The 14,134-nt window shown below is 48.4% G+C and overlaps 1 protein-coding gene across 1 annotated transcript in view; it reads right to left on the bottom strand.

The window, feature by feature from the left end:
• MED26 (mediator complex subunit 26) overlaps positions 1 to 14,134 on the bottom strand; it is a gene marked incomplete at its 5' end in the record, with an annotated part of 41,958 nt that overhangs the window by 1,941 nt on the left and 25,883 nt on the right. Inside the window, 2 exons of the mRNA XM_015567019.1 lie at positions 6 to 189; positions 661 to 735. Coding sequence (XP_015422505.1) covers positions 6 to 189; positions 661 to 735 — 259 coding nt within the window. The remainder of the gene's footprint in view (positions 1 to 5; positions 190 to 660; positions 736 to 14,134) is intronic.

Below are 14,134 nucleotides of genomic sequence, written 5' to 3'. Positions count from 1 at the left end.
CCGGCAGTTGTGGGCACCCCCGTTAGCAGAGCCAGGGGCACCCGCCAGCCCCCGCAACACTGCCTCATTCTGGTGCACAGGCTCAATGAGCTTCTGCCAGTTCCGCAGCAGCTTCTTGGCCCGCTTGGCGAGCTCTTCATTCTTGGTCTTCTTGCGGACGTCATTGATGAGTTTCCCAAGTCGCGTCTCCTACAACCAGAGAAAGACCATGGCACTTTTTTTGAGACGGAGTCCCCTGTGGCCCCTAAACCACTGGCTTACCGGACACAAAACCTAAAGGGAATTTGGATCCTTTGTGACATCTAAATTCTCAAATATAGTCCTCAGACCCTAGGGTCCCAGGGCCAGAGGCAGCATTCTCAGAAGCACTGTCCTGCAGGCTACTGGCGCCAAGGCCACTGCAAGGACCCTTTGTCAAGGAAGCTTTCTGGATGACAGTACATTGTGGGAAAGGCAACAGCAAACAAAAGAGCCCAGGGCCAGCAACACCCACTGCAGTCTCCCCTGGGTATCCTCCTCACCCCCTCCCCAAGAGTGTAAGGCATCTTGTGAAAGATGGAACCCCAACTCTGGGACTGAACCCCCAACCCCACCCCAGGTTCCTCAGTGCCCAAGGAAAGATGACACTCTCAAGCACGTACTGTGGGCTGGGACACTCACCTCCAGTGCCTCTTTGGTAATGGGGTATTTCTCCAGGCTGGAGATGACTTCCAACACCGCCACCATGTTCCGGATCTGCAAGACAAAAGCCACTCATCACAACCCTGCCCTTCTCCCTACCCCAGCCTGCTCCACCTCTCCCACACCAAGAGCCAGTGGAGCTGGCATCTCTGAAGCCCCTGCTGCACACCTCTGCCCGGGGGCAACATGGCACCCAGCACTCACTCTTGAGTGTCTGTTACACAACCAAAACTCATGACATTAATGAAACAAGATCTGCTCTTGATCAAAGAGATACACTCTACTCTGCCATTTGATAGGGTGGGAGGCTAAGTGTTAAATAAAATACACCAAGTTTAAAAGAAAAGATTGATACATAATAATCCAATAGATTTGGCTACCTTAACAAGACCTTTAGAGTGCATCCAAAGAAACTATAAAGAGAGCAAAAAGTCAAAGTGGGAGAAGACAGATGCCACAAGGCCCCAATGATCCCAATCTGGAACATACAGAGACCCTGAGCAAAACACAGGAGGTTGTAGCATCAGTGCTCAAGTCTCCCAGTAATCAGGAAGTGTAGACCGAACCCTCAAGTGAACACGCTGTACAAACCCACCTGGCAGAAATGGTACCTGACAATGCCAGAGTGTTCTTGGCACAGCTGACTGGGGAGCGATGGGCTTTGTCTAGTACAAACACGTATGTACATCTTATGACCAAGCAATTACAACCCTTTATGATACTTGCTTCAAGACAGGCCCTGTCCTACTAATACATGTTCCCATATGTTACCACCTTGGTTTAGTTGTCACAACCACCCCAGGATAGATACTATTATCATCATATTTTACAGATAGGAGATGATACAGAAAGTTGCAGGTGACATGTTCAAACGTTATAACACCAGTGTCCTCTAGGAGTTTGAAGGAACACAGTGAGAAATTCAAGAGCCATAGAAATGAGCAAACTGCAGCTTTTGTATACAGTGGGGCCTTGACTTACGAGTTTAATTCGTTCCGTGACGGAGCTCGTAACTCAAATCACTCGTATGTCAAATCATAAAGTGAACGAGTGAGACACTTGATGCTGGACTGATGTTGTGGCGTTCACTGTGACGTTTGCTGTGCCAACTAGCGGTGGGGTATCTGAAGCTGGCTCGTAACCCGAATTTTAGCTTGCAACTCAAAGCAAAAAATCGGCTGAGAGACGGCTCGTATCTCGAAAAACTCATTAGTCGGGACACTTGTAAGTCAAGGCCCCACTGTACTAATAAAATGGAGTTCAAACCACGGGGAGGGAAGTATCACATAAAATATATATGGCTACCTGGCCGGTGTGTGAGGGCACATGCCAGAGTTGCAGGCTTGATCATGTGTGTGCGCGCACCTGTGTTGGTGCGCACGCAGGAAGGTAACCAATCATTTCCCTCTCATAGATGTTTTTATCTATCTCCCTCTCCCTCTAAGATCAATAAAAACATATTAAAAAATATATGTGGTGATTCCATTTACACCAAGCACTTCAAGATTAACTCAAAATGAATCATAGACCTAAATATGAAAGCAAAAACTCTCAGGCTTCTAGAAGAAATAAGAGAAGATCTTTGCCACTTTGGGGTAGACAAAGATTTCTTAGGAACCCCCAAACACTAACCATTCAAGAAAAAATATGGACAAACCGGAAACTATCTTAATCAAAATCCAAGAACTTAGGTTTACTAAAGACACCGCTAATGAAGAGGCAAGCCTTCGCCTAGTAGTACATGTTGACAAAACATTCTTGCTGAAGAATTTGAATAGAGAATAAGAACTCCTACATCTTCATCAACTGAGCAGCTGCAGGTTTCCAGTGGGCTGGCTGGAATAGGGAAGCCCACATCTGGAGTAAGCCCCTTCTCCCACAAACTACACAGTGAGCATATCACCCTCTACACACACACACACACACACACACACACACACACACACAGAGTCATGTAGACATGATACAGTAAGGAAAGGTCCATCTCCACCCGGCCACTGCAGCATCTCCTTGTAGCTTTCCAAGAAATATTCCTTGCATACACAAGCCTGTGCACATACTTATCCCATATTTTTAAAAAAACAAAACATGGTTTTATGTCTTGCTCTTTCTCACTAACATCTGAAATGCCCAGCAGCACAGACCCCTCCTTTTGCTCAGCTTTCCAGTGAGGGGAGGCCCCACCAAGCAGGGCCAGTTGGGGGACACTTGGGTGTTTCACTGGCTGTTATAGACAAAGCTGCTATCACTACCTTTCTCAGATGTGACTTTGGTCTAACAAGCAACCAAAGGGGCTGCGGGCTTCCAGGCCATGAACTACTGTAATTAGCCCCTAGGGAGGCTGCTCCCCATTCGAAGGTGAGGAAGCCTATTTCCCTTATCTTTCTATCTTTGCCAGCACCATGGTGTATCAGTTTCCTCTTGCTGCCAAAGTGTTCATACATGATCACAGACTGGCTTAAACAAAATGCATGCGTCATCCCAGGTCTGAAGGTCAGAAGTGTGCTTGGGTCTCCGTGGGCTGTGATCTAGATGTTGGCAGACTACCCTCCTTTGGAGCTCGTTTCCTGCTCCTTCGGGTGTTGGCAGGATTCAGTTCCTCGGTGCTGCAGAACTGAAGTCCCTGTTCTCTTTGCGGCTGTCATCTGAAGGCCATTCCCAGCTTCTAGTAGGCACCACATTTCCTGGCTTGCACCCCAACCCCGCACCACACCTCTGACCAGCCAGGAAATGGTCTCTGCTTGTAAAGATTCCATATGTCATCACCATCTTGTTTAGTTGATGGCATCAGGCTGTGCCCACCTGGACAATCCAGGTCTGCTCCCTTAGTCACAAAAGTCCCTTCTGCCATGTAAGGTACCATGTGCCCAGGTACCGGTGACTAGGATGTGGGGCTGTTACTCTGCTGGCATTGTGTATTCTTGGCTTTTTTTTTTTTATCTGCCCCATTTCCAGCTAAAGGCAGTGTGGGTGTAAATTGCAGTGACCACAGATCACGACAGTAGCCCTCACTGTGCCCAACAGAGCTCTCGAAAAGCTGCCCCTTTGCCAGGGGCCAATTTGCGCCCTGGCAACAATGGCCTCGTCTCATGATGTTTTCATTTGGGGCTGTGGTTGGCTCTAGAAAGCTACTTCAAACTGAGCTAAAGAGGCGGATCTGAGAGAAGACACAATCAACATACCTTAATGTGCCTTCGAGTAGGGATGTGGTGCAAAAGGAGACTGCATGGTGAGGAGGCCAGTTGCACAGGGAGAGCAGGGCCACAGCTCCCTGTCCCCAGTCCTGGGATTCAGCCTGATAGGGTCCTGAGCTTGCCACATGGCCTATTTCCACCCTAGTGACCTCACTCTGGTATATTTAGAGCCCTAGGTCCCCATACACTCCTGGACCAGCAGTCCCCGCAAAGCAAGCCCGGCAGCACAGAGTGTCCTTGTCCTTGGGCAGACACTGTCTCACTGCCAGAAGGAGAGAGAGGCAGAACACCTGGGCAGCCTGGGACTGGCAGCCAGCTGGTGCCGCAGACACCCTATGGCCAGGACCCTCCTTGGAAGCGTCACAGGAGCTGAGACAGGTCAGGCTTGCGGGCTCTGCCATAACTTGGGTGGTGTACAGAGAGGCCTTCAGCCCTGTGGAAAATGTTACCCTCTCTCCCTCCTTCTGCCCCCGCTTCATGTAAGTTCGGAATCTCCCTGAGGGGCTCACCCCTCTGGCTCTGCCCCACTCTTGGCCATGACAGGCAGGGCACTGAGCACTGTGTAGGAAGCAGTACTTGGACATTCCAGATAGAGTCAGTCTGCAGACCTTGAGAAATGCTACCAGGAGTCTGTCCCTGAGCCCTGGCCCTTACCACACTGGACAGGCAAGAATCCTGGAGGTCTGTGCAGCATCAGATCAGGCCTCTGGCCTCAACTCCAGTTGGCAGTGTCACCTCAGCCAGCCTGTTGGTAGGCAGTGGCCTGACCACAAACAGAAGGCTCCTGAACCTGTCTTACCAACCCACCCACCCACCCCCCTAGGAGGAACAGGCCTCCCACCCAGGATAGAGAGGGCCTGTGGGTAGCAGAGACACCTAGGTGACATGCCAAGGGGGGCTTCCACCCAGGCTCGAGGACTGCAAAGCCCAGCACAGATCCTTGGCAAGGATGTGGGTGTCAGCTGGAAGGCAGGCAGGCATGCCTGTGGCAAGGCCATCACCTGAGTGGGGACTCCTACAGCAGAAGTCCCAGGGCCTTGTGAGATGATAAGGCAACAAAGCCTGGAGAGGGGAGAGGGAACCAGAATGAAGACAGTGGCATAAGCGAGGATGCCAGGAGAACATAGTCTGCCTTCTATCAACTCCAGCCCAAATGGGAGCTGACTGCTACCACCACCTCAAAGACCATGCATGAAAACACATGTTCTCATCACCACAGCACATACACCGCTCCATCCTGTATGGAGAGGGAGCCTCTGAGCCGTTTTTGGAATAAGTCTGCAGGCTAGGGGTGAGGGCCACATGCAGCCTGCTGCTGTCGTGGATGCCTTGGGAATCTTCCCAGTATAACAAACACACACACCTCAAAACCACCCGCCAAGCGGCTTTCCCAAAATGGGGCAGAATCCACACACCAGGGAGTCTGAGCACTGCAGCCTCTTATTTCCTCATTAGGGCTCCCACAATAGATGCGAACTAATTTGTGTTTCCTGAACAATTAGTGAGCCTAGTATCACATCCCCTTTCTGCCAATGATGACTTCCTTGTGAACTGCTCACGTTCTCAACCCATTCATTCAACCCATTTATTTTCTGTATTTAGTGGCCTCTTTATTGGAAATAAATATTGCCCAGTCATGGAACCCCCAGTGTGGTGGCATTTGCTCCACAGATACCTAAATGTCCTTAGGGGAGGTACAAGATGGGACAAAGCTACTCTGGAATGGCAGAGAGCAGGCAGGGCAGGCACACGATAGGCAAGACTCAGAGAAGAACTGAGGTGTCCACTGTAAAGGAAGGGCAAGAAGTCATCCTGGGTGTGACACAGGTGTCTACAAAGTTACCCGTGACTACTGGTGGGACTAACTCCATAACCACCTTGCTGATGGTTTTTATACTGGATTCGGACAGCTTAAACGTGGTTTCCATTCATACAGCCAGTGTCTTCAGCATCAAACATGTAGGCTACCCTAAACCAGCAGTTCTCAACCTGTGGGTCGCGACCCCTTTGGGGGTCGAACGAGCCTTTCACAGGGATCGCCTAAGACCATCGGAAAACACATATATAATCACATATTGTTTTTGTGATTAATCACTATGCTTTAATTATGTTCAATTTGTAAGAATGAAAATACATCCTGCATATCAGATATTTACATGACGATTCATAACAGTAGCAAAATTACAGTTATGAAGTAGCCACGAAAATAATTTTATGGTTGGGGGTCACTACAACATGAGGAACTGTATTAAAGGGTTGCAGCATTAGGACGGTTGAGAACCACGGCCCTAAACTAAGGCACCTCCTGGCCTCGGGCCAGGGGAAAGAAAGAACCCTCACTGAGCACATCCTCACTAGGGGATGGGGAGGATGCTCCGCACTGCCAGCCCAGTTCCTGGGCTCTTACGGGTTCTAATGGAGACTTCCCACATATGAAAAGCAAGAGTAGGTGCAAAGGAAGTAAAACAGCCTTCATTCTCAGAAAGCCCTTCAGCACCTAAATCACTACAGAAGCTGGAGATATTTGCTGCTCGACTCAGAGAGAATGGGAAGCAGGGGGTTGGACACACATAGGCAACAGCCCCAGGGACAGGAGAACAACCCTCAGAAGCAGTCTGGACAAAAGTATTAACAATGCCATTGCTGGTCCCTGCTCAGGTGATGTCCCTATCCTCCCACACCCTGGGTCACATGGGAGCAATGAAGGAACCTGCATAAAACTCCACAGCATGCTACATTCCATGTGAACATTACAGGTACGCTGCTCATCCTAATCTTTAATGACACATTTTTTACTATTTACTAAAGATATGATGCCATCTGCAACTTGCTACAAAATAACCCACTTGGGTGTCTATTGGAGAAAGCGGAACAGAGGAAACAATGTTGATCTGGTAAGTAGGATTTTAAGTTGGTATCTACTGATGCCAGGATGGTTACATTATTCTAATTTTATGTTTGAAACTTACCACAATCTTTAAAAAGTTTACTTACATACTTGTATTTCCTTACATTTGGATGGGATAATTACCTAGACCTGGAATGTCAGGGCAGCGTGTGGAGGTGAGGTGATCAGGTAACCATTTCCAATTCCTCACAGTGCTTTGTGCTGCACCACCTGGTGCCTGTGTGGGGAGGAGGCTGAGGACTAAGTGGTTCCACAGTGAGTCTGTCTCCTGAGGAGTTCAAACTACCTTGGGTTCAAACTACCAGGCACATGGTGCCAAAACAGCCTGCACTCCTGGGGTCGAAAAGGGCATGGGGTCCGGTCTCCCTGTTAAAGAGCCCAGAAGGCCAAAACTTCGCTTTGCAGCTCCTTCATGCAGGAGAGGCCACCTGCTTCAGCCATCACATAGTGGGGAGTGCTTCAGAGTCCACAAGGGGCTCTCCAGAGGGTGACAGCCATGAATGGAAGAGTTGGCAAGAGGGATCCCTGTCTTTTAATGTTATGGCCAACCACGAGCCACACCAAAGCCCTTGTCCAACTGTGGATGTCTTCGATCTATTTCAGGGATAGGTAGATAAACCCCAAGCCCTGAATAATTACCACGGGGGAGGGGGGGGTAGCTGGGGACTTCCACCCAGATGCAAAACAACAGAGACGCTAAACTTTGGGGTTTGTGAGGCCCCTGGTTCACGGCTCCCTTTTCTCCATGCATCAAGGGGTACCACACCACCAGAAATACCCAACCTCTTGGTCATGGAGCTAGACATGTGCAGCTGTGATAAAAATGGGGAAACCCTGCACTCCCTGAAGTCTAAGCACCGGTGGGACCACCTGGCCTGACTCCCACAGGTTCACCACTTGTTGGGTTCCTCCAGGGGCCAAGCTCTAGCTTTTTATTCTTGAAACCCCACTTTACAGATAAGGAAACTGAGGATCCAGGGCTCACCACGCAGCTGGAAGGTTGTGGACTTTGGCCTCATATCGGCATCCCACTCACACACTCTCCCCAATCCACTACAACAGGGAAATGCACAGGTTACAAAGAGCTCCTTGAAGCCACACAGAGCCAGCAGCTTCATGCCCCGCATGCCCAGAAGCACATTCAGATGGTCTCCAGGCTGCCTCTGCCTTTCTCCCTAGAGCCAGGGAGACCCACACCCTCCCACCAAAGCTGAGGCTTTAGCCCACACACCAAGGCTCACCCTGAGCTGCAAGCCACTTAGTGCTAACGATGATGGCCCTTGGCCCTGGAGCCTGCTCTCCTCCAGGCCCCAGATAGCGCACACCGAGGGTGAACTCACCCGCCTCACTGTCTGGACAGTCCCCCGACCATCCATACCAACTTAGTCAGTGGGCTCAAAGGAAGACAGATCAGCAGTAAAAACCAGTTTAGTTAAAAAACCAACAATGTGAAAGTTGTCTTTTTCCCCCTCTTTTAAATACATAATGCTTTTACAAAACTTACAACTTATAAAACCACTTAGCTCAAAAGCCTTTTGGAAGTGTTCAGCAAGCAAGCTGTCCTTCCAAGCGAAAACATGCCACAGATGGCACCCAGAAGCAACCAGACAGTGAGTCTTTCAATGTGCTGAGCTTTTCAACGCCATCCCCAGCTGAGTCATGGTTCCCTGCCAGTCACACAGCAGGCATCAGTCGTGCCTGCTGAAGGTATGTGGACAGGGTGAATGAAACTGGGCTCTGTGGGACAAGTGTGTGTGATTTTGTACCAGCAGCACCATTTTCAGCCACAGCAAGTCTTCCTACTTCTGATAACCATACATGTTCTCTTGCAGATGCTGTTCTGTGACTCAAACTACCTCCGTCACAAGCTGGTGCAAGAGGTGGCAACTATACCCCCCAGAGGGCCTGTAAGAGCATGGCCCCCGTCTCACACAGTCTCCCTGAGTACTAGAAGTCAGTGCAGCTTGATCCTCCTTTTCAGCACTGGAAGGTGCAGTCTCCTGGGGCCCTGCTCTGCTTTTCCTGGTCCCACAGCCAGACTGGAGCAAGGGGAACCTCCTTCGGGCAGATGCTATGCCAGCACTCTGCCTCGCAAAGGCATCATCCTCTGCCAGGAGCCCATGGAAGCATCAGAGCCACAGGAGCGAAGTCTCTCTTAGAGGAAGAAAGACACTGGGGTGCAGGGTATCCAATGTGCGGCCGACAAGACAAGTTCACCACTTTGTAAAAGCACAATATCACTTCCTCATCACTGGGGCACATCTGTTCCCCAGAGGCATCCTCAGTCGGAGCATGCCCACCATCTGAGTAGCCTGACTGTCCACAAAGAACCCATGGCCAGAGCATGCAACTGCAGCTGTAACTCAGCCCAGGGGATGGAAACTTCTGCCTGGGCCCGGCACCAGGCAGAGCATAGCCTGTGCCCTATAAGCAGAACAAGAAGAGGAGGCCCAAGACCCAGGGTGCAAGTATGAGTGGAGTGGCTGCCATCCATAAGACCTCTTCAAAAGAGGCTTGCAGACACGGAGAGGCAGCACTCCTCTCCACGGCTCCAAGCTTTATATCTCAGCAGCTCTTCCCAACAAAACTATGAACTTAAACTCTCCTGACCCCTGAATTAGGGGTCACTGTGGAGAGAACCAAGGACACTGTCACCCATGGAACAGGAGGGTAAGCCTGGATATTCTGTTTCAGACATCAATGTAAGATGGGACACACATACCCCACAACCCAGCAATTCCACTCCAGGGTATGTATCAACAGAAACATGAGTACCAAGAATGGTGGGGTCAGCATGTTGAGAACAACCACAACTGAAAAACACCTGCATGGCTATGGCCAAAGTGTAAGTGATGACTAAATCATGACTTAGCCATTCAATATAGAATGAAGGAACTAATGCTACACACAACATCAAAGATAAATCTCAAAACTGTCATGTGAAAAGCCAGAAATGAAAGAATATATTCTGTACTGGAGTGCAAGACTTCTTGGTGGTGACAGAAGTCAAGGAAGTGGGGGGAGGAGGGGGGTAAGGGGGAGGAGTGGAGAGTGTTCAGGAGATGGAACAAGAGTGGCCTCTAGAGAAATACTCTATTTCTTGACCTGACCGGGGTGGGGGTTACTTGGATGCATTGACTTCATAAACATTCACTGAGATGTAAAACTTACAATTCAAGTACTTCTCTGGATGTATGCTATGTATATATATAAGTGACCATTACAACCGAATGACCAGGCCAGCCAACCTCCTGCAGCCCCTCCCCCAGGCCGCCAGCCAACCTACTGCAGCCCCTCTCCCCAGCTAGCCAGTCCCAATCACCCCAATCGGAACCTCCCGTGGCCCCTCCTCCCCAGGCAGCCAACCTCCCACAGCCCGCCCAGATCCGCCCCCGATCCGCCCCAAGGACCACCCATGCATGAATTTGTGCACCAGGCCTTTAGTACTTTAATAAGAAGCTGATCTTAGAGGCCATTCTGTCCTAGAAACAAATGCCAGAGCTGCTGGGGTTGAGAGGAAGGGAAGCCACTGGCAAGCCAGCCCTTCACTCCCTTCCCACACAGGAGCACAGACTCTCTGAGAGTTCTACAGAGCAAGGTCTGAGACCTGCTGCACCATAAGCCTAGGCTACCTCTGAGACACTCGGCATGCACTATGCTTCACAGCTCATACAGAAACATGTCCACACATTCCTGCCTTGGGTAGGGGTCAGTCTGGAGAGATAAAGGGCACTTTGAAGGTTCCAGGAAAGGAGCACTCAGTAAGCAGCTCAGTGTTCCCAGGAGGAGCAAGTCTAAGGTTACTGGAGCGAAACACGCAGGCAGCTCCCACTGCCTGGGCATCACCTGCCAGCACCATGCTGGACATCTGTCCTCTACCACATGGTGGTCTCCTCTGAGACCACTAGCCTCCACAGTAAATATTATGCCCCTGCCTAAACAAGGAAGCAAGGGCACTTGTGACATACTTGGCTACATTTTCATTTTTTACCTAACCTGCTAACCTAACCTTTTAAAGTCAGCCTAGGCCTGCCTCCATACAACTATAAAACATCTAGAAGAAAAAGTAGGAGGAAAAGCTTAGTGATCTTGAGTTTGGCAAAGACTTAAAATATGACAAAAAGCACAAACTATAGAGAAACATAAACTGGATTTCACCAAAAATGAAAATCTTTGCTTTTCAAAAATGACACTGTTATGAAAATGAAAAGACAAATCCCAGACTGGGAAATATATATATAAATCATATATCTAAGAGAGGACTTGTACCTAAAACATATAAAAACTCTCTCGAGTCAATAATTAGACAAAGAACCCAAAAGAAGGGGAGGATGGACAAATGATCTAAACAAATAACCAAGTCATTCACTAAGGAAGAAATCTACATAGCAAACAAACACTTTAAGAGATACTCAACCACATTACTGGACATCAGGAATTTACAAATTAAGCCATGAGACACTCCTACATACCTATTAGAATGACTAAAATGAAAAGACTGACCATACCCAGTGATGGCCAAGACATAGAGCAACCAGAATTCTCCTACACTTCTGGGTGGGAGTTTAAGTGGTATAATCACCTTGGAAGACATTTTGGCAGATTCTTAAATTTCATCAACATGTGAATGGATGAATGAATTATATGCCCATAAAATGAAATACTATTCACCAACACCAACAAAAAAATGAACTATTAATGTACAGAGTGCATGAATCTCAAAATAGACATGCTGAATGAGAGAAAAGCCCAGACCAAAATAAAACAAAAAAGAGCATATATTGCATGATTCACAAAATTCTAGACTAATCTACAATGATAGAAAAAGCAGATCAGCAGTTGCGTGGAGACACGGGTGGGCTGGGAAGAAGATTACAAAGGGGTAAGAGGAAACTTCTGGAAATTATAGATATGTTTATTACCTTGACTGTGCTGATGATTTCTTACATGTACTTTATAGGTCAAATGTAGCAAATGGTACACTTTAGAAGTGCAAGTTTACTGTACATCAATTATACCTCAACAGAGCTGTAAAACAACTATGGAGGCAGATGATAGGTGCAACAAGGTCCTGGAAAAGTAGGAAGATAGTAGGCAAAGAGAAGGAAGGCTCTGTTGAAGGTGAGGTATCAGATCCCCTTGGGGTGAAGAGTGGAGTAGAGAAGTTACTTCTCACCTCAGTAAAATGAAGAGGACTGTCATGCCTGGGCATTCCAAGGGCATAGTAAGACCTGAACAACAACTGCAAAGTGTGTGTAACGCATTCTTCATAGCAGATGGGACTCTGGCACACAGCAGTAAACAACAGCTTTTCCCTCTGGGACATTCTGCCTACCCCCAAAACACTTGTGTAGCATAGAGCAGGAGACTCACCATGCTGGAGCTGGGTAAGTGTCTCCTATGTTGTGAAATAAAAGGCTCACCAGCCTGGCTGGTGTGGCTCAGTGAATGAGCATCAACTTGTGAACCAGGAGGTCATGGATCGATTCTCAATCAGGGCACATGCTGGGTTTCTGGCTCAATCCCGAGTAGGGGGCGTGCATGAGGCAGCTGATCAATGATTCTCTTATCATTGATATTTCTATCTCTCTCTTCCTGTCACTTCCTCTCTGAAATCAATAAAAATATATTTAAAAAAATAAAATAAATAAAAGGCCCACCAGTCATCAAGGGCTGAACTTAAGGATATGAACTCTTTTCAGCCTGCCTGCAGGGTTCCATCATACTTCAACTGGAGACCCAGGAGAGGGAGCCAACTTCCCATGCTCACACAGGAAAGGCCAGCACCCACAAATACCTGCACAAATGATAGTTGCAGTGATAAATATCCATTCTCTAGACATGGCAATAGCTTCAGTGCCTTTCCCCCCTCTGAGCTCTACATGATTTTTTCCAATGGGAATTAAGCTCCTGTGACTGAAATTGTCTGAAATCCCAACATTTCCCCCGTTAGCTGAGTTAGACCCTTACTACTACTCTAGTGTGGCCTACAGTCAACCATACCAGTGTCCCTGGGAGCCAAATGCACTTACACAATCTCCGCTCAAGCCCAGACCTCCTAGATCAGAAACTGTATTTCAGCAAACGCATGAGGAGATTCACACGGAGACACGATGGGCAGAACCACTCTTCCCAAAGCCATGGATTCTGCTTGGCACCTTGTACCCAGCCAATTCGGATCCTCCCCAGCAGTTAATGCCACCACTACCACCTTCACCCTGCTATCCAGAGCACGGGGCTCCTCACAGGTTGATCTCATCCAATCCCAATGACAACCCTACTCAGGGATGTGATGTGCCCAAGCTCGAATGTGTCTGCAAGGACAGAATGGTCACTGTGCTGTCCTGTCAGCAGTGGTCTACAGAGCCCCACCCCCTGATCTAGCTGAGGGACCCTGCACATCCATTGCCAACCCAGGAGAAGGCCTCACCCAGAGGTGGTGATGTGATGGGTCCAGATGAACCACCACAGGATGGAAGGACAGTTAATGGCTAGGCTAGTGGAGGATAAGATGTCTAACAATGGCACCTGACAAATGTAGGCTCAGACCTGCACACAAGGTAGCCCCTCCCAGATGGTATTAGCAAATTGTGCCACATGCATCCCTTACAAGCAGGAGTCCAACCACAGCAAGTCTCACCCTCTCGACGTGGAGCCTGTCATCACCCCCGACACCAGCTCCACAACCTAGGCTGCCAGGGCCCCAGCCTCATCCTCTCCCAGAGCTCCTGGTCAAAAAGGCACTTCTCTTCTAAACTCCAAAGCCAGGGTTTCTAAGATAATTATATTTCAACTCCAACAAAGACCAATGACTGTTACAACACTGGTGATATTTTCTAAGGGGAAATCATGCTTTTCCAGTTTTCAGTCAAATGCCTATACCAGTGATGGCGAACCTTTTGAGCTTGGCATGTCAGCATTTTGAAAAACCCTAACTTAACTCTGGTGCCATGTCACATATAAAAAATTTTTGATATTTGCAACCACAGTAAAACAAAGATTTATATTTTTGATATTTATTTTATATATTTAAATACCATTTAACAAAGAAAAATCAACCAAAAAAATGAGTTCGCGTGTCACCTCTGACACGCGTGTCATAGGTTCGCCATCATTGGCCTATACAAACCACAACCTTGGAGCACAACTGTTCAAATGATGGTAGCTGTTAAGACATCACTAAACCGTGTTTTTTGAAAACACAAATCAATTAAAATAAAAATTCATACACTGCCCAGCCTGTGTGGCTCCATGGCTGAGCATCGACCCATGCACCAAGATGTTGCCTGTTAGATTCCCAGGAAGGATACATGCCCAGGTTGCAGGCTTAATCCCCAGTGGGAGGAGTGCA

Source organism: Myotis davidii, unplaced genomic scaffold, assembly GCF_000327345.1.
Source record: "Myotis davidii unplaced genomic scaffold, ASM32734v1 scaffold1203, whole genome shotgun sequence".
NCBI classification, from domain to species: Eukaryota; Metazoa; Chordata; class Mammalia; order Chiroptera; family Vespertilionidae; genus Myotis; species Myotis davidii.
Note: the sequence above shows the minus strand (reverse complement) of the source record. Positions and strands in the feature narration are given on the sequence as shown.